Source organism: Hyla sarda, chromosome 4 (assembly GCF_029499605.1).
Source record: "Hyla sarda isolate aHylSar1 chromosome 4, aHylSar1.hap1, whole genome shotgun sequence".
Taxonomy (NCBI): Eukaryota; Metazoa; Chordata; class Amphibia; order Anura; family Hylidae; genus Hyla; species Hyla sarda.
Window position 1 is genome coordinate 191,558,083 of NC_079192.1, and position 20,666 is coordinate 191,578,748.

Genomic DNA, 20,666 nt, shown 5'->3' on the forward strand with positions numbered 1-20,666 from the left:
GTTTGATGACATAAACATAAGAGCTTTCTTTTCATTCAGGTTGATTTCTGGCGCGGTCCTTCAAGGCCTAATCTACCTGTGGACATGCGAGTTCCTAATGACATTTTACAGCAAGTGAAGGTGTATCTGGAATCTAACAACATTGATTATTCCATCATGATAGAGGATGTTCAGGTGACAGTAAAATGTAGAGAGTTATACTATTTATATTGGTGGCTACCCTGCGGCCATTTTTGTGCAGGAAAGGAGAATAAAACTGTAGCTCTTAAGCAGTGCCTGGCTCCTTGCCATATTATTTCCTTTGTATGATGAACATTAATCTTTATACACAAACAGCAGCTTAAAAATGCAGCAATGGTGAGCAATCCAAAAGTGTTAATCTGAAACATGGCAACATTTACTGTAGCTTAAGTTTTAGTGTTATTTTGATTATTCATTGATACATCCCTAAATTGTGTCTGTGCTAAATGCTTAGCAGATGCAGATACTCTTACTTAGATATTGGTTGACAGGACATCTAAATATGCAAAGAAATGTTCTATAAAGTATATATTGGTTGTTAAGGGGAGGGAACAAATGGCAGAGATAGGGGTTTGATCATTAAAATGTATATAGGGGTTTATTTCAAAGTAAATATTAGCTGCGTCTTGAGTCTCCTCTGCATCACTTGTATTTATTTTCTACTTCTTAGGAATTGCTGGACCAGGAGCATCAGGAAATACAATCTGCAAAGTTCCGGGAGAGGAGTACTAATAGCTTTAGTTATTCCACCTATCACACAATAGAAGAGGTTAATACACATCATTCTTATAAGTTCTAAAGCTTGAAAAATTTCACCTTAGACATTTGTGTTTAGTTGTATAAAGCTTTCTGTGAAAAACACACAATGTGATTGCATTGTGGTTTGCCATATGCAGTAAATACTTCTAAATTGCAGCTGTTAACCTGTTTTTCTTTAATACTTGCCAGTTTTAGCAATCGTGTCCTAATTATTAAATAGCAAAAACTGGCATTTATTAGAAAAACGAAACAAAAAAAAACCAACAAACTAATAGGTTATCAGCAGTATTTATTCCATACGGCCATTTACAACCACTCTGTAAGGCTGGGTTCATATATGCGAACTCAGCCTAGATCTCTATGCAACAAGTTGTCATCAGTTGTATGGCATCCAGAGTCCATTCTTTCTGGACAGCGGACAGGGGAAAGCAGCAAGCTGCGTTCCCCTGTCCAGTGCAATCCGGTGTGTCCAACCATCTGGCGTCAAAATTGAGACGCTGGATGATTGTAAACTGTCCCATTCAAGTGAATGGAATCAGTTCTAGCATCAGTTTCCCTCCGGTGCACGTGAGCATTTGGTAAAATTTTAAAACAACGAAATGTTTGCAACCTAAAAATAAAAATCTCCGAGATTTATTGATTTTTTTTCTACATCTTTGGTTTATTTGGTTAACATGCTGAGATTGTAGAAATGAGCATGCATAACTTTTATTAATAAAAAATGACAGCTAGTATTACATGGGGAAAAGATGGCCATGATGATTGATTATTCATGGGCCGGCACCCAAAAATATTCATAAAGCAATCTGTCAATTTCTGTACTCTTCACCTGCAGATAAAAGACTGCCGTGTGAACCAATCCTTATGATATTTATCTGGTAAACATATCATTGTTGATATACAGCCAGCTATACTTTGTTTATGGCCCGCTGAGGTTTATGGGGCAAGAAGAAGCTCTACCTTCTTAGCTAAAGTCAAAGTATAGAAATGGGCTCTAGTAGTGACACCTTCGTCAATTCCATGCATGTGAACATGGAACACAATTTTTAGCAACTCTGTTGTGTACCAATCTTAAGAACTGTCATTTTTCTAATAAATTTTCAGCTGACACAGTTTTAATTAAAAAGATACTCACAAAGCAGATAAATCTGTCTGAGGTTAACAGCATATAGTGAAAACTATAAATAAATACTACATTGGTTAGTAAATTCTATGTGAGAGTGAAATGTGAATTCAAACGGAAGAAAAAAATATAGGGAAGAAGCCTTAGACCTGTTACTTGACATCTTATTGTGTTGAGAGAACTAAAAATGAAACTAAACGCAAAGGTGGACATAGCATTTAAATACAATTAAATGGTTTTGAACTTTAAATAGTAATATTTTTGTACATTTGCTTTAATCTATTTCCTTTTTTTTTTTCAGATTTACAGCTGGATAGATAGTTTAGTGATGGAGTTCCCAAAACTGGTCAGCAAGATTGATATAGGCCAGAGTTATGAAGGTCGTCCAATATATGCTTTAAAGGTAAAGATTAGAGCGAGGAATTGCCAGTATATTTATGCACCATTGTGACTGGTTGACAAAAGTTCATCACTGCTTCCAAAATGGCTGCCTACAGTGGAATTTCTTGTCTCTAGTTTTGGAAATTTGGCATCACTAATGGCTACTATTTACAGTAAACATATTGTAGACTCAGAAAAGAGAAACATTATTATTTTTATTTTTCGGAAGATACAGTCATGGCCGTAAATGTTGGCACCCCTAAAATTGTTTCTAGAAAATGAAGTATTTCTCACAGAAAGGGATTGCAGTAACACATACTTTGCTATACACATGTTTATTCCCTTTGTGTTTATTGGAACTAAATCAAAATAAGGGAGGAAAAAAAGCAAATTGGACATAATATCACACCAAACTCCAAAAATGGTCTGGACAAAATTATTGACACCCTTAACTTAATATTTGTTTGCACACCCTTTATAAAAAATTACTGAAATCAGTTGCTTCCTATAACCATCAATAAGCGTCTTACACCTCTCAGCCGGAATGTTGGACCACTCTTCCTTTGCAAACTGGAAGGTCGCCTTTTCCCAACAGCAATTTTAAGATCTATCCACAGGTGTAAAATGGGATTTAAATCTGGCAACTTCAGAACTCCCCAGTGCTTTGTTTCCATCTATTTCTGGGTGCTTGTTGATGTATGTTTGGGGTCATTGTCCTGCTGGAAGACCCAAGATCTCGGACGCAAACACAGCTCTCTGACACTGGGCTGTACAGTGCGACCCAAAATCCGTTGGTAATCCTCAGATTTCATGATGTCTTGCACACATTCAAGGCACCCAGTGCCAGAGGCAGCAAAACAACCCCAAAACATCATTGAATCTCCACCATATTTCATTGTAGGTACTGTGTTCTTTTCTTTGTGGGCCTCATTCCACTTTCGGTGAACAGTGGAATGATGTGCTTTAGCAAAAAGCTCTAGCTTGGTCTCATCTGTCCACAAGATGTTTTCCCAGAAGGATTTTGGCTTACTCATGTTCATTTTGGCAAAATGTAGTCTTGCTTTTTTATGTCTCTGTGTCATCAGTGGGGTCCTTCTGGGTCTCCTGCCATAGCATTTAATTTCATTTAAATGTTGATGTACAGTTCGCCCTGACATTGATGCTCCCTGAGCCTGCAGGACAGCTTGAATATCTTTGGAACTTGTTTGGGGCTGCTTATCCACCATCCCGACTATCCTGCGTTGACACCGTTCACCAATTTTACTCTTCCGTCCATGCCCAGGGAGATTAGCTACAGTGCCATGGGTTGCAAACTTCTTGTGCACTGTGGACAAAGGCAAATCTAGATCTCTGGAGATGGACTTGTAACCTTGAGATTGTTGATAGTTTTTCACAATTTTGGTTCTCAAGTCCTCAGACAGTTCTCTTCTCCTCTTTCTGTTGTCCTTGCTTATTGTGGCACACACAGACACACAATGCAAAGACTAAGTGAACTTATCTCCTTTTTACCTGCTTTCAGGTGTCATTTTTTTTTATATTGCCCACACCTGTTACTTGACCCAGGTGAGTTTAAAGGAGCATCACATCCTTGAAACTATCTTATTTTTCCACAATTTTGAAAGGGTGCCAATAATTTTGTCCATTCCATTTTTGGAGTTTGGTGGGACGTTTGCTTTTTTTTCCTTCCTTTTTTGGTTTAGTTCCAATACAAACAAAGGGAATAAACATGTGTATAGCAAAACATGTGTTACTGCAATCCTTTTCTGTTAGAAATACTTCATTTTTTAGTACAATTTCAGGGGTGCCAACATTTGCCGCCATGACTGTATGTAGTTCATTAAAAAAAAAAAAAACACCTAAAAGAGGTTAATCCTGAGGCTGAAACTGCATATGACATATCTAGTCCTATTTTAAATTTGTCATAAATAGCAAATCTCTGTCACACATTTATTAATTGATCTTATCAGAGGTCAAGTCCTGGGAAAAAAAAGTGCAGGAACTCACCCAAGATTTCCACTCAAGGGCTGGCCCTGCAGAACTCCTGCTATTGGGAACTGTGTTCCTGCTCTAGACATAGTGCAGGAACTCCGCTCCCTCGCGTTCCTACAGGACTTGAGCCCTGGATCTTATCTAACTTATTAGATCATTTACATAAAAATATAAGATAAATCTAATCAGACAAAGCTGATAGTTGTTTACGGTAGTCTAACAGTGGGGGGACCTGTTTGAGTAGAAATAATTTCTATTTTTCACATGCACGATCATCCAGAAGAGGTGTATAGCGCATGCACCCATTTTGCATGCTTAGGGTGCATGTTTTGGGTTGATGGGCACATGACAGACTGTTGTGTGGGGGAGGGGGCACTAATCTGATTGGTGGAGGGTCATATAAAATGTGACACTATCTAGCGGAAGCTTTCTGACTAAGCAAGATATAATGTGTATTGGGGCGCAAAGTCTTGATTGATATTGGTTTATGAATATATGGGACATTTGCTATTGGACTGTTTCTTACATCGTAACCTTCTTATTATTTTTAAATTTGTGCGCTCTGAATATATTATAAAGTACTTGGTTTCCATTTCAAGGAACCCTCTTCAATGCATCTGCACTATTGTTTATTTTTTGTTTAGCTATTAATGTTTAGGGACTTAATAAAGCTAATCTTTATTATCCTAGATTTGTCCTGTGTATCTTTTAATGGCCTGCAACAGTAAAATAAGATTTGAATACATTTTCACATATCTTTACACATTTTTTTCAAATGTGCTCTAGTTCAGTACAGGTGGAAACAAACCAGCCATATGGATCGACACTGGAATTCATTCTCGTGAGTGGATTACCCAGGCCACCGGTGTTTGGACAGCTAAAAAGGTTGTGATCAAGGACTATTATGTTTAATAATGCAAATTTACAGTAATTAATCTACATCACAAGTATTTTTTTTTAACTTTTTGAACATATTATTACAAACTGTATCAGCTATATTTGTGCATATTCCTGTTGTATTCATAGATTGCAAGCAGCTATGGTGTCGACTCATCACTCACCGATATTCTGAACAACATGGACATATTTCTGGAGATTGTTACCAACCCTGATGGTTATGCATACACCCACAGTACGGTAAGATTGCTAATGGTAAACTACGGTAGGTTTATACTGAGACATTGGCCCAAATTCATCAATCTACCTGAAAACGACACAATCAACCAATCACAGCTCAGCTGATATTTTACCACAGCTTCTTAAGATATGAAAGTTGAGCTGTGATTGGTTGTTATGGGCAAAACCAGACAGTTTTGGTTTCAGGCAGATTGATACATCTGGGTTTTTGTGTTGTTGTCACAGTGCTGTAGGACCGCCTAACTTTGTAGCTATACACAGAGTGGAAACAGATAGCTGGCACAGCATGACATGCAATGCAAAATCCACAGGAAAGCCACGTGACTACAGGAATAGCAGGGGGGTGTCCTATGTACAATAGAGAGAGCAATTGTAAAGTCAATAGTTAAAAGAGGCAGCATATACTTGAAACAATCTTGACGCTTTATTTAAGTCATCAAAGTACAAAAAGTGCAGGACAGTGCAATTCAACACCATTGTTTCAAGTATTTGGGTGAGTTCCATTCTCCGTCTTTTTAGTATCAACTTTGTAACTACCTCTCTCATACAGTAGTAAATAACAGTGAAAAGGCAACCCGATGCAGTATAAGAGGAATCTGCTAACAGCTGCTAACATCTTTGGATAGCTGTTAGGGTATGTTCACACGAGTGGATTTTTTTTGCGGGTTTTGCATTGAAGTCAGTCCCTACTGACTTCAATGGGACTTGCGGTGGATTTTCCACAGTGTAAATTCCGCCGTGGAAAATCTGCTGCGGACAGCCGAGAAGAGCCCGCCCACTTTCAAATACGCAGCTGAAAACCCGCAAAAAAAAATCCGCTCATGTGAATGTACCCTTAGGGTATAAAAGCAAACTGCACCTTTCCTGTAGCTGAAGTAGTTGCCAAACTCCCGTTATATTTCTCTGCCAAGTGTCAAGGAGGCAGAGTCAAGCTGCTCAATTACCGCAGACTGGTATGACCTTACCACTCAATCCCTCCTTGATTGCTGTTTACAGGTCTACACATCAGTCAAGGAGGTGCTGGGAGGTTATGGGTAGTGAGGAGGTGTAACAGGCTGTGATAGTTGATCAGCTCCATCTTCTTGACACCTGGCTGAGAAATATAAAGGTGATTTTATCCGTTTGATAACCACCGTCAACTGCAGGAAAGGTGCAGTTTGCTTTTTATACCATAACAGCTATTCAATTGTGTCTACAGCTGCACCACTCTTCCTCTGGACAGGTTTTGATTAATCTCCCTCTATTTCGTCTGTATGTACAAAAACAACTAAAAAACAGAGCACTTCTGCATGCTTTCTCCAAAGGAATGACCTAAGTTTACACTCGATAAACCACTTATTGGTTGTGATTGTGGTGGTGTCAGTAGTAGAGGAAGGAAGAACAATGCTTGTAAGATATAGTATTTAACCAAAATGGGAATGTATATGGAGGTGCTCTTGAGTCACTGAGCCGTTGTAGATGTATGTTCTAATACAACAATAAAAGTGTTATTTTGTAATGATCGAGCTCCAGATTTTACCTGGAGATGGGGAAGTGGTCAGCTAGATAATTCAGACCACTGAGGTCTGATAGAAAGGCTAACTGACATTTGAGAGAAGAGGAGCAAATCCTCCCCTCTCAAGTAAATGTAAAAGGAACCTCTGTGAACAGTGGGGTAAAGGTGATTACAACTACCTGTCAGGGGTAAATCAAGTAAAAACCTGCTAAAGCCAGTATAATATGTAGTAATACTTTATTAGTAAGTTATATGTCTTGGTGTGATATTTTTATTAAAAAATTATTTTATGATATTGAAATACCCATGTAAAGTTTTAATTTTGCAGGAATTGTAAATTTTCTTTTATTTTCTTTCATTAATGATTTACTGTATGGTAACTATAGAATCGCATGTGGAGAAAGACCAGGTCAATCAATGTGGGCTCTTCTTGTATTGGTGTGGACCCCAACAGGAATTGGAATGCAGGTTTTGGAGGTACAAAACATGATTATATGGTTCATATTTCTAACCCAGTAAAACTCAAAAAAGTGCAATGCGAAACACGTGTTGGGGTCTATACACTTTGGACTGTATGGTATTTTTATTTTGTTAATTTATTTTCCCTTCTGTATTTACTTTAATCTTGGTCCCTGTTTTTAATGTACTTATCATATGTAACCTACATTAAAGGTACGTTCACACATACAGGATACTGCGCAGGATTTGGAACTGCCGATTAGAAGCTGTTCTCTGTCATTTAATTTACCTTGAAATCTGCAGCAGAAAATCCTGCGCATCAAATTTTTAAATTTCAATTTTTTTTTACAGGGAGCACCTCTATATACATACATTTCTGAGTTACATACCATGCACATCATGCTGCATTTTGTGAATGTTCTACTTTTTCATTGCTTTTAATAGGGTTTTAAATACTTGTATGACTATAATAAAGTACAGTATACCTCTTTTTACATTTATTTGGTTCTGTGCTTAAAGTTTTGGGGGTTTATAGTAAAAATAGAGCTGTTCTTTCTGGCATCTGAGTCACACAAGGAACTTCCCGCTACGCCAATCAGAAAACCCCTGCTGCTACTAATTGGCTCACCAGGAATGTGCAAAAAATACAGCAGGAAGTGCAGCATTGTGAGAGACCAACACGGACTAAGTGGGCACAATGGGGGTTTGGTGGGGAGGGGGGGGGGAGGTTTAAATAAAGTTTTTAAGGACAGTTACATAGAACAACATTTTTCCTGGAATAATACTTTAAAAACAGAATTTCCCATGATTAAGTATGACATTTTCTTGTTAGATCCTGCAAAAAATAACAGTTTTGTTTTAGTTGGAATTACAATGGAGAACACATTATATTAGACATTGTAAGAGAGAATCTAAAGAATATCAGGGGCACCATATCATTCTTATTCTAACTGAAAAATTGTTTTAAGTGTGCGGTAATCTGCCCTTAGACACGTTATTCCCCTATCCAAAGGATAGAGGATAACATGTCTCATCGTGGGGGGTCCAGCCACTGGGACCCCCCGCAATCTCCATGCCGGTGCTGCGGCGGTATGGTCACGGAAGCCTAGGAAGCCTAGGATCACGCCACGTCTCCTCCATTCACGTCTATTGGAGGGGGCATGATTGGCTAGTACACAGCCGTCACGCCTCCTCCCATCGACATGAATGGAGGGGCGTGGCAGCTGTGATCGCCAGTCATCTGGCACGGAGCAGAGTTTGCTCCATGCACAGGATGACTGGGGTGCCCCGGCAGAGATCGCATGGGGTCCCAGCAGCCGTACCCCCACGATCAGACATGTTATCCCCTATCCTTTATATAAGGGATAACATGTCTAGCGGCAGAGTACCCATTTAAACCCTTTAGCAGCTTCTGTGTGCTAACAACTCTAGCTTTAAACAAGGCTATTTTTTTAATCATACGGTTTCTTTAAATTATTTAATAATTCCTTAAATGGTCACTGTCATTAAAATTATTTGTTTTGCCTATGATACAGTACATAAAATAAATAAGATTTGTAATTTACTCCCTGTAACTTTCATGGCTTTATAAATCTTGCCACTACGGCTCTCCCTTCTGGTCCAGACCGCATTCTGTTGCTCAAAACCACAGACCTTGGTCTCCTGGCAGGAGACCTAACTCAGGAAGTGCTGTCTGGCCATAGGCAGTGAATAGCACTTACTCTCCCTGTTTCATACACAAGCAGAGAGTAAGTCCTATTCACTGCCTGTGGCCAGACAGCACTTCCTGAGTTTGGCCTCCTGCCAGTCCAGCAGGAGACCAAAGTCTGGGCTTTTGAGCAGACGGAATGTGGTCTGCACCGCGGTGCATACACATAACAGAAGATTGCTAGCTTATTCCACAAAGTGTCAGAAGGAAGAAATGGTGCACTCACCAGATGCCGGGTGGTTAAGATGACAAGGTAGTGGAGGAAAAGAGCTATTTTCTCTTTTTCTCCCACTACCTTGTCGTTTTTTTGCCGCCCAGAATACAATTTAATACAATGCAGCTTTTATTTCATTTCAAGAAAAAAGCTGTCGTGCTGTACAGATGAGGATACATTGTTTTCTGGGCGGCTAAGATGACAAGGTAGTGGGAGAAAAGAGAAAATAGCTCTTTTCCCCCACTACTTTGTCATCTTAGCCACCCGGCATACAATGTATCCTTGTCTGTACAGCACGACAGCTTTTTTCTTGGAATGAAATTAAAGCTGCAGGATCATCTGGTGAGTGCACAGTTTCTTTCTTCTGACATTTTGTGAAATAAATAAAGTCCTTACCTTATATTTCCCTTTACTTTTGAATCCACTTCTATCTTTGGCTCAAAAAATGTAAAGACATACTGCCACAAAAACTGCAAACATCACACCATAAAGAACCCCCCCCCAACAGACTATGCCACCCCCTCCCCAAGGGTGGTTGTCTGTATTTTTATAGTTGTTACTTAGTTTTACTTAGGCTGCATTCACACCACGATTTGAGTTCGGACATGTACGGGCCTATTAACTATTATGGTGCTGCGGACCCGATCATAGTCTGCTAGTGACTACGATCTGGTCATTTTCTCAGCATGTCAGATTTTTGACACGGACTGAAAATCGTGGTCTGCCAGATCATACAGATCAGAGAAAATGACCAGATCGTAGTCACTAGCAGACTATGATCGGGTCCGCAGCACCATAATAGTTAATGGACCTGTACATGCCCGTGCACAGATACAATTTCAGCCGATTTGAGCTTCTAAAATCGTTTCTGTGCAGCGGACATTCAAATCATTGTGTGACTGCAGCCTTAGTTGATTAGTGTTCTCTGATAAATACTCCTATTTGTGGTGCTGAAGGACCATCCAGACCAACCAATTTGTCCAATAAAGTAGACAACATTTTTTTCCATAAATTTTGCAGTTTTTAAAGGAGATATCTCATCCTGCAGATAAGGGATAAGGGGATAAGCGTATAGGGGATACGTTTTTCAGAATTTTGGAGGATGAGACTTCGCCTTTAAAGGGGTACTCCGGTGGAAAACTTTTTTTTTTTTATCAACTGGTGCCAGAAAGGTAAACAGATTTGTAAATTACTTCTATTAAAAAAATCTTAATCCTTCCAGTACTTATAGGCTGCTGAATACTACAGAGGAAATTATTTTCTTTTTGGAACACAGAGCTCTCTGCTAACATCACGAGCACAGTGCTCTCTGTCCATTTTGTCTGTCCAGAGCAGCATATGTTTGCTATAGGGATTTTCTCCTACTCTGGACAGTTCTTAAAATGGACAGATGTCAGCAGAGAACACTGTGCTCGTGATTCAGCAGAGAGCTCTGTGTTCCAAAAAGAAAATAATTTCCTCTTTAGTATTCAGCAGCTAATAAGTACTGGAAGGATTAAGATTTTTTAATAGAAGTAATTTACAAATCTGTTTAACTTTCTGGCACCAGTTGTTTAAAAAAATAAATAAATAAATTTTTCCACCGGAGTACCCCTTTAAGAATTTGGACCACCGGAAGCCATCTAAGTGGTGATTAGTCACAATGTAGTAGATGTTTCCACACCCACTTTGTCTTGATTGACATCCCACTTAACATATAAAGCCAGTTGTAGTTAGTTGTACCAAGCAGGGCATAAACTCCTATTGAGCTTTGGAAACCTCAAAGAACATAGGCCCAGATTTATGAAACTGTGTGAGAGAAAATGTGGAGGGATTTTCACACAACAACCAATCACAGCTCAGCTAACGAGCTGAGGTAAAGTGAAAGCTGAGCTGTGATTAACTGCTGTGGGGAAATCACTCTACTTTTTCTCTCACACAGTTTGATAAATCTGGGCCATAGTGAGCAACTTTTTCTTATGGAGTAATTTAGTGATGATTTTTAGAGGACTGTGACACATTTCCATTTATGGTTTTGCAGGCCCTGGTTCCAGCAGTAATCCATGTGATGAGACATACCATGGACCACATCCTCATTCTGAGCCTGAAGTTTACTCTGTTGTGGATTTCATTTTGGCTCATGGCAATGTGAAGGCTATGCTAACTATACACAGCTACTCGCAGATGCTGCTCTTTCCATATGGCTACACAAATAATCTCGCACCAGACCACGAAGAGTTGGTAAGAATTAGCAACAAATTGGGTTTGACAATATTTTAAAAATTATGGTTTACGTGCAGTAAGATGTATCACTAATTTACTGTCTGTGGAATGCCTCTGAAAGTAATTCTCCATAAGGTCACATGACCATGCTCCGGGTGTTCATCTCCTGTTTGTGGAGGGAATTTCTCAGGAGGGGTTGTATTTATGCTGGGCGTAAAATTGTGTAGTGTCTATGAGCAGCAGAGCAATTTGTTAGTAGTAGAGCTGTATTGTGTGTTAAAGGGGTACTCCATTGGAATTTTTTTTTTTTACTTCTATTAAAAAAATCTTAATCCTTACAGTACTTTTCAGGCTGCTGTATGCTCCACAGGAAGTTGAGTTGTTCTTTTCAGTCTGACCACAGTGCTCTCTGCTGACATCTCTGTCCATGCCAGGAACTGTCTAGCGCAGGAGAGGTTTGCTATGGGGATTTGCTCCTACTCTGGACAATTTCTGTTATGGACAGATGTGTCAGCAGAGAGCACTGTGGTCAAACAGAAAGGAAATTCAAAAAGAAAAGAACTTCCTGTAGAGCATACAGCAGCTAATAAGTACTATAAGGATTAAGATTTTTTTAATGGAAGTAAATTACAAATCTGTTTAACTTTCTGGAACCAGTTGATTTAAAAAGAAAAACCACCAGAGTACCCTTTAAGACAGTGTGTGATTACAGCACTACCACATACTTTCTAACTGAAGGGAAGGCCGCTTTTTAAAAAAGGCCATGTGTCTAGAGAAGAGGAATCCTGGGAATTGTAGTCCTTAACATTGTTAAACCCACCTACAGCAAGCCCTGGCAGTATCAAAACAAAGATACAGCACAGAGATGGATAAGATGATGAATTTGCTTAGAAAACTCCTTTAATGAGTGCAACAATGCCAGGTTTAACTCAAGGCAAGAGTAGTATAATATTTTTTCCCAAATTTTTGTCTATTGCTAAACAAAACTAATGGGAATAACACAGTAAAAACACTGCCGCCATTCATGTAAGCAATAGGCTTAGTCCTCTTCCGTCTTTCTTTATTATTTTTCCTGGTTATCTAAAGAACAGACCCTAAGAAGAAAACTTTTCTTTTCCTGTACAATTCCAATAATTAATTCAAGTCTTATCCCCTTCCATGTTAATTGATGAGGGCAAAAAGGGGTGTGCAGATATACAGCGGGTAAAATAAGTATTGAACATGTCACCATTTTTCTCACTAAATATATTTTAAAAGATGCCATTAATATTAAATTTTCAGCAGATGTTCGTAAAAGACCGAGTAATCCATACATACAAAGAAAAAATAAAATAAGCCTAGAAATTATGTGTAATAATGTGACATGACACAGGAAACAAGTATTGAACATGCTTACTGATATTTATTTAATAATGGCTTCAAGGCGCCTCCTGTATGGGGAAACTAGTCACATGCTTCACTCTGGTGTGGTTTTGGCCCATTCTTCCACACAGTTTTCAAGTCTTTAAGGTTCCATGTACCTTCTCTGTGAATCATGATCTTTGAATCTTTCCATAGATTGTGATTGGGATTTGAGTCATGTGGCTAGGGCCAGGGGTGTCAAACACCCGGCCCGCGGGCCGAATCCGGCCCGCCAGACCTCGTCATGTGGCCCGCCGACAGCCTTCACCTTTAATAAAAAAAAAAAGAAAGCCGCCTCTTCAGTGCATGCGCGGCGATCCTTCCTTCGGTCCTCCTGGTCCTCCGCCTCTATGGTTGTACGTCAGTGATGTCCCGTGCGTACAACCATAGAGACGCGGGAGTAACAGGAGGACGGCAGGATCATCGCAGGAGGACGCGCACAGGCCTTGGTAAGTGACCGGCGGCGTATTATCTTCTTCAGCATTCCGGTCACCACTCGACCGGTCCTGGCACCTACTGCTATGGTCCATAGGCCATAGCAGTAGATGTGACCCCAGGCCGGAGGAGCGGTGACCGGATCACAGTGGGGGCAGTACACAGACATACAGCCTCCAGCCATACACTGTATATGGCTGGAGGCTGTATGTCTGTGGGGAGGGAGGGAGGGAGGGGGGGGGGTGCTGCCAACCTAATGTGGGGGGAACTATACTGCCAACTAATGTGGGGGAACATGCTGCCTACCTAATGTGGGGGGAACTATACTGCCTACCTAATGTGGGGGAACATGCTGCCAACTAATGTGGGGGAACATGCTGCCTACCTAATGTGGGGGGAACTATACTGCCAACTAAGGTGGGGGAACATGCTGCCAACTAATGTGGGGGAACATGCTGCCTACCTATTGTGGGGGGAACTATACTGCCAACTAATGTGGGGGAACATGCTGCCAACTAATGTGGGGGAACATGCTGCATACCTAATGTGAGGGGAACTATACTGCCAACCTAATGTGGGGGAACATGCTGCCAACTAATGTGGGGGAATATGCTGCCTACCTAATGTGGGGGGAACTATATTGCCAACCTAATGTGGGGGAAACTATACTGCCAACCTAATGTGGGGGGAACTATACTGCCAACCTAATGTGGGGGGAACTATACTGCCAACCTAATGTGGGGGGAACTATACTGCCAACCTAATGTGGGGGGAACTATACTGCCAACCTAATGTGGGGGGAACTATACTGCCAACCTAATGTGGGGGGAACTATACTGCCAACCTAATGTGGGGGGAACTATACTGCCAACTAATGTGGGGGAACTATACTGCCAACCTAATGTGGGGGGAACTATACTGCCTACCTAATGTGGGGGGAACTATACTGCCTACCTAATGTGGGGGGAACTATACTGCCAACCTAATGTGGGGGGAACTATACTGCCAACCTAATGTGGGGGAACATGCTGCCAACTAATGTTGGGGAACATGCTGCCTACTAATGTGGGGGAACATTCTGCCTACCTAATGTGGGGGGAACTACAAGGTACTGTACATTGCGATAGGAGGGGTAGTCTTATATGGCAACTATATCCCAAACTCTACATTTTAACTGTAAAAGTTGGGGGTTGTCTTATACACCCAGTCGTCTTATATGCCGGCATATACGGTATGTGGGGGGGGGGGGGGGGGGAGGGGTCCTACAGATACAACCGGCCCTTTGAGGGTGACCAAACTGCTGATGCGGCCCCGATGAATTTCAGTTTGACACCCCTGGGCTAGGCCTTTCTAGCAGCTTTATTTTCCTTGAAACCATTTGAGAGTTTCCTTGGCTGTGTGTTTGGGATCAATCTCTTGCTGAAATGTCTGCCTTCGCTTAATCTTCATTATCCTAGTACAGGGGTCTGCAACCTTTAAGACAAAAAGAGCCACTTGGACCCGTTTACGAAGGAAAAAAAAACTGGGAGCCGCAAAACCATTGCAACATTTAAAACAAATATAACACTGCATATATTGTTTCTTACCTTACTGCTATATATACAGGATCGTGCAGTCAGCTGTCAATCTGAAGAAAAAAAGGACTTTCACTTAACAATGTTTAGGCCCAGGCATGGGGTGGGCTTTTTTTATTTAGGCCCAGGCCTGGGGTGGGCTTTTTTATTTAGGTCCAGGCCGGGGGTGGGCTTTTTTATTTAGGCCTAGGTCAGGGGTGGGCTTTTTTATTTAGGCCCAGGCCTGGGGTGTGCTTTTTTATTTAGGCCCAGGCCTGGGGTGGGCTTTTTTTCGTTAGCCCCAGGCCTGGGGTGGGCTTTTTTATTTAGGCCCAGGCCAGGGGTAGACTTTTTTATTTAGGCCCAGGCCTGGGGCTAACTAAAAAAGCCCACCCCAGGCCTGGGCCTAAATAAAAAAGCACACCCCAGGCCTGGGCCCAAATAAAAAAGCCCACCCCGGCCTGGACCTAAATAAAAAAGCCCACCCAGGCCTGGGCCTAAATAAAAAAAGCCTGGGGTGGGCTTTTTAATTAAGGCTCAGGCCTGGGGTGGGCTTTTTTAGTAAGGCCCAGGCCTGGGGTGGGCTTTTTTTGTTAGGCCCTAACTAAAAAAGCCCACCCCAGGCCTGGGCCTAATTGAAGAAGCCCACTCCAGGCCTGGGCCTAACTGTTAGGCCCAGGCCTGGGGTGGGCTTTTTTAGTTAGGCCCAGGCCTGGGGTGGGCATTTTAGTTAGGCTCAGGCCTGGGGTGGGCTTTTTTAGTTAGGCCCAGGCCTGGGGTGGGCTTTTTTAGTTAGGCCCAGGCCTGGGGTGGGCTTTTTTAGTTAGGCCCAGGCCTGGGGTGGGCTTTTTTTTGTTAGGCCCTAACTAAAAAAGCCCACCCCAGGCCTGGGCGTAACTAAAAAAGCCCACCCCAGGCCTGGGCCTAACTGTTAGGCCCAGGCCTGGGGTGGGCTTTTTTTGTTAGGCCCAGGCCTGGGGTGGGCTTTTTTAGTTAGGCCCAGGCCTGGGGTGGGCTTTTTTAGTTAGGCCCAGGCCTGAGGTGGGCTTTTTTTAGTTAGGCCCAGGCCTGGGGTGGGCTTTTTTTGTTAGGCCCTAACTAAAAAAGCCCACCCCAGGCCTGGGCCTAACTAAAAAAGCCCACCCCAGGCCTGGGCCTAACTAAAAAAGCCCACCCCAGGCCTGGGCCTAACTGTTAGGCCCAGGCCTGGGGTGGGCTTTTTTTGTTAGGCCCAGGCCTGAGGTGGGCTTTTTTAGTTAGGCCCAGGCCTGGGGTGGGCTTTTTTAGTTAGGCCCAGGCCTGGGGTGGGCTTTTTTAGTTAGGCCCTAACTAAAAAAGCCCACCCCAGGCCTGGGCCTAACTAAAAAAAGCCCACCCCAGGCCTGGGCCTAACTGTTAGGCCCAGGCCTGGGGGTGGGCTTTTTTAGTTAGGCCCAGGCCTGGGGTGGGCCTTTTTTAGGCCCAGGCCTGGGGTGGCCTTTTTTTTAGGCCCAGGCCTGGGGTGGGCTTTTTTTTAGGCCCAGGCCTGGGGTGGGCTTTTTTTTAGGCCCAGGCCTGGGGTGGGCTTTTTTTTAGGCCCAGGCCTGGGGTGGGCTTTTTTTTAGGCCCAGGCCTGGGTTGGGCTTTTTTTTAGGCCCAGGCCTGGGGTGGGCTTTTTTTAGGCCCAGGCCTGGGGTGGGCTTTTTTTAGGCCCAGGCCTGGGGTAGGCTGGGGAGAGGGGGGTTAATGCTGCCACGGGGTGAGGGGTTATCCAACCGTTAACGCTGCCGCTGCCATGGGATGAGCCTGGTGAGGGGTTAAGTTACCCCTCACCACATGGCAGCGGTAGGCCTCTCACCCCGCGGCAGCGATAACGCTGCCGCTGCCATGGGGTGAGGGGTTAAGTTACCCCTCACCCCATGGCAGCGGTAGCGTTAACCCCTCACCCCGCGGCAGCATTAACGCTGCCGCGGGGTGAGGGGTTAAGCAAGTGAGTAATGGTACTCACCAGTTCCTTGCGAGGTGTCTTCCTCTCCCGGCGGCGCTCCTCGACTGAGCGCGCAGGCCGGCGACGTCACTGTCATGTGACGTTACATTGTCACATGACAGTGAGGATCCGCGCGGCCCCGGAAGAAGAGACTCCGCTCCGATGGCACCAGGGCAGGTGAGTAAAAGTAAAGGAAAGGGTGACCGGGACCGGGACAGAATTGCGGAGCCGCAGCAAAGGCTTAAAAGAGCCGCATGCGGCTCCGGAGCCGCGGGTTGCCGACCCCTGTCCTAGTAGGTGGCAGCAGATTTTTTGTCAAGAATATCTTGGTAAATTTGCCCATTCATCCTTACTTTAATTATTTGAAGTTTTATGTTCACCATGATGTTCACACCTCCAAACCTCACTGTTGGTATGGTGTTTTTAGGGTGATGGGTAGTATAATTTCTTCTCCAAACACAGAGTTTGTTATGGCATCCAAACAGTTCAGTTCTGCTGTTATCTCCAGGTATTTCACTGGCCTTTCCAAATGTTATGCAGCAAACTTTAAAAAAGCCTCAACATGCTTTTTATTGAGCAATGGAGTATTGTGTGGTGAGCATGCATGCAGGCCATGGAGCCTGCAAGGAGCACCTGGTGGAGGAAAATTCATGGTGAAATCATTATCTTCCAACTTTGGTATTAGGGCCCTTACAGTGCTAATATAGAACATTCTGTAGCAACACCTTGGCAATGAGACCTTTTTGTAGGCCATCAGTCGTGACTAAATCAGCTGAAATTAATTTGCACTGACAAGGGGCTACTATTACTGATAGATCCCAGCTGATGTCCTGGCTTTCCATGCCTTTTTGTACCTCATTTTCTTAATGCGTTTGATACCTTTTTTCCGGTGTCATTTCAAATATATACAAATGAATTTCTTAATTTTTGGTTCCTTTGTATGTATGAATTACTTGGGTTATATCTGGTGAAAAATACATGTCAATAGCACCTTTGGAAATATATTTATTAAGAAAAATGTCAATATTTATTTCACCCGCTGTAAATGCATTGGAGCCCTAACCAAAAAGTTCCCTATAGGAAAGTGTATATGTAATCAAATAAAACATTATCTAAATAGCTCTTCTACTGTAACTATATTTTAGTCAAAAATGTCAAAGTTTTGTGTTTGAAAATTGCTTCAGAAAAAAAGTCCCAGATTTATCAATCAATATGAGAACAAAAATTTGCTCATGTCCATTCAACAAGAAAAGTGGAGCCTGGCACTAGTATATACTGGTAAATAGATGTCACAATGTCTTATACTAAGACTGCGCTAGGAGGTAATGTGCCTGCTGTGGGTGGTGCTCACACAATGCGGTACAGTCCATAAAGTGCAAATGAGAAGAAGGAAAAAACGGGAGCAACTCACACGAGACCCAAGAGGTTAACAAGGTATATTCTTTATTCCATAAAGTGCCAGTGCATATGTAGACCACGGGAGGCAGGTTTTACAGTGGGGGAGCAGCAGACAGTGACGGGCCACGGTCCGTATCGTGCTATCAAAGCACTTTGTCAGGCCCAGGGGCCTGACGAAGTGCTTTGATAGCACGATACGGACCGTGGCCCGGTGCTGTCTACTGCTCCCCCACTGTAACACCTGCCTCCCGTGGTCTACATATGCACTGGCACTTTATGGAATAAAGAATATACCTTGTTAACCTCTTGGGTCTCGGGTGAGTTGCTCCCATTTTTTCCTTCTTCTCATTTGCACAAAAATTTGCTCATAACAACCAATCACAGCTCAACTTTAATTCTATCAATGCAAATGAAGAAAGGAAAGTTGAGCTGTGATTGATTGTTATGAACAAATCAGACTGTTTTTTATTTTTTAATAAATCTGGGCCTAAACGTGTGGCTCAGACTTGTCTATACATAAATCATAACTGACAAAGCAGGAAATATGAGGATTTGGGATTTTGAACTTGATGATACTTTAACCTAACAGCTTCATTATGTTCTTAGATGGAACTGGCCGAACGAACAGCAACTGCTTTGGCTTCTTTGCATGGAACGCGATATACTTATGGAACCACTATTGCCACCATTTGTAAGTAGCACAAAGGAGGAATAATTGTCTTATTTACAGTATGAAATGCTGAGAGATACATCCGCAGCATAAATTTCTCTCCTGTTCTGACAGTTTTTGCATAAACTCCGTGTTTGCACAAAAAATTTGCACAAACTCCGACCCTGCAGGAAAAAACAAATCGCCCAAAACTGAAGCTTGCGCAAACATTTTTGCCACAATTTGGCCACTCGGCACTGGTGTAGTAAATGATAAATTGCTATCTAAGTATATTAAGAAGTTGCATAACTGTTTATTATCCAGTAATTAAACTTTATTAGCTGTTTTATGGTGAATTCATAGATTGCTAGGTCACACGCAATAGCTTAGTCAACAGATATATGTTAGCTATAACTTGAGTTATAATCTTCAAGAATGTGGCTTGGTGTGTCAGAAGCTGTGTGAAACTAACAGAATATTCTATGTGTTTTTGTCCATATAATAACATGGCCTTGTGACTATCTTAAAAACTAAATAAGGAAAGCATTAGGCTAAGAATCAGAATTGAAAGTGAAGAACCAAGTATAGAATTAACCCTTACATACACATTAACATAAGTCTAATTTGTCCATGTGACACAACCATCCTATTTTAAATTCATGCATTTATTTTAGACCGAGCGGATGGCACAACAACCGACTGGGCCTATAATAACGGCGTCAAGTATTCCTATACTTTTGAATTAAGAGACACGGGAAAATACGGCTTCATCCTTCCTGCTGAGCAGATCATACCTACAGCAGAAGAGACTTGGCTGGCACTCATGACAGTTATGGAACATGTCAAGGATCACCCATATTAAGTCTTTAAGTGTCTCTGAAAAATAAAGAACTGAACAAAGTTACATAAAAAATAAATATGTTTTCCATGTTTCATTGTGCACTTTATCATTTTCTTATTCGTCGAGTTTCCAAGGAATTGGTTAGTTTATTGAAAAGAACATTACATAGCTGTCTATATGTCTTTTTTTTTCTAAAAATCTTCCATATTACCAGAGTTTTCTTTTGTAAAATCTAAGAAAAAGAAATGATACTTCAGTACTCTGGCAGCAGAAGAGTATACATTTTATTTAATTAAATGGGCTGCTCGAATCTTGGGCAACACGAAATAGTGACAAGCCTTCTGATGACAGTGAATCATATTTTATTCTAAAACAATACACAGTTTCAAAGATAAGCATAGCTTTAAAAAACAACCACACTGGCTAGCTTTCTTCCAGTTTCTTTCCACCTGGCTTCTCCCTACTATCTATACGAGGAAGAGCTTTTAAGGCACAAGAAGCCAGAGAGGAGCCCCTATCAGGTACATCTTCCTGAGCCATAACTTTGATCACTTTGTTTTTTCTGAAACTTTGCAGGTATCTGTTACTATTTCATTCTGCCCTTCATAAAACCGTTGAGAGGTTTCTTTCAAGAAATACTCTTGTCTGGAGTAAAAACACAACAAAACGTGTACTCACCTGCCCCTGTGCTGTGCCGCCACCATTCCAACTGTACCTGGCCCTGCTACACAGCACATCCTGGTCTCCGCACACATGGAAATGCCCACTCAGCCACCCTGTGCCCAGTGATTGGTTATGTGTGTACTTCCTTTTGTCGAGACCATGAACAAAAAATGCTGTGTAGTAAGAGTGGGCACTGTAGAAATGTTTTGTAGTGTTTATTTTTTACCCAGAGTGAGAATATTTAATAGTAAAAAGTTCATTTGACAAGCTTT

General features: G+C 41.9%; 1 protein-coding gene across 2 annotated transcripts in view; it reads left to right on the top strand.

The window, feature by feature from the left end:
- The window catches only part of LOC130366958 (carboxypeptidase A1-like), a 36,605-nt gene extending 16,791 nt beyond the window's left edge, over positions 1–19,814 (top strand). For both annotated transcript variants that reach the window (XM_056569332.1, XM_056569333.1), the window contains 9 exons: positions 40–174; positions 692–790; positions 2,205–2,306; positions 5,060–5,158; positions 5,300–5,410; positions 7,292–7,382; positions 11,307–11,506; positions 18,848–18,932; positions 19,565–19,814. In XM_056569332.1, the coding sequence (XP_056425307.1) occupies positions 40–174; positions 692–790; positions 2,205–2,306; positions 5,060–5,158; positions 5,300–5,410; positions 7,292–7,382; positions 11,307–11,506; positions 18,848–18,932; positions 19,565–19,752 (1,110 nt within the window). In that variant the 3' untranslated portion in view covers positions 19,753–19,814. The remainder of the gene's footprint in view (positions 1–39; positions 175–691; positions 791–2,204; positions 2,307–5,059; positions 5,159–5,299; positions 5,411–7,291; positions 7,383–11,306; positions 11,507–18,847; positions 18,933–19,564) is intronic.
- Positions 19,815–20,666: the final 852 nt, after the last annotated feature.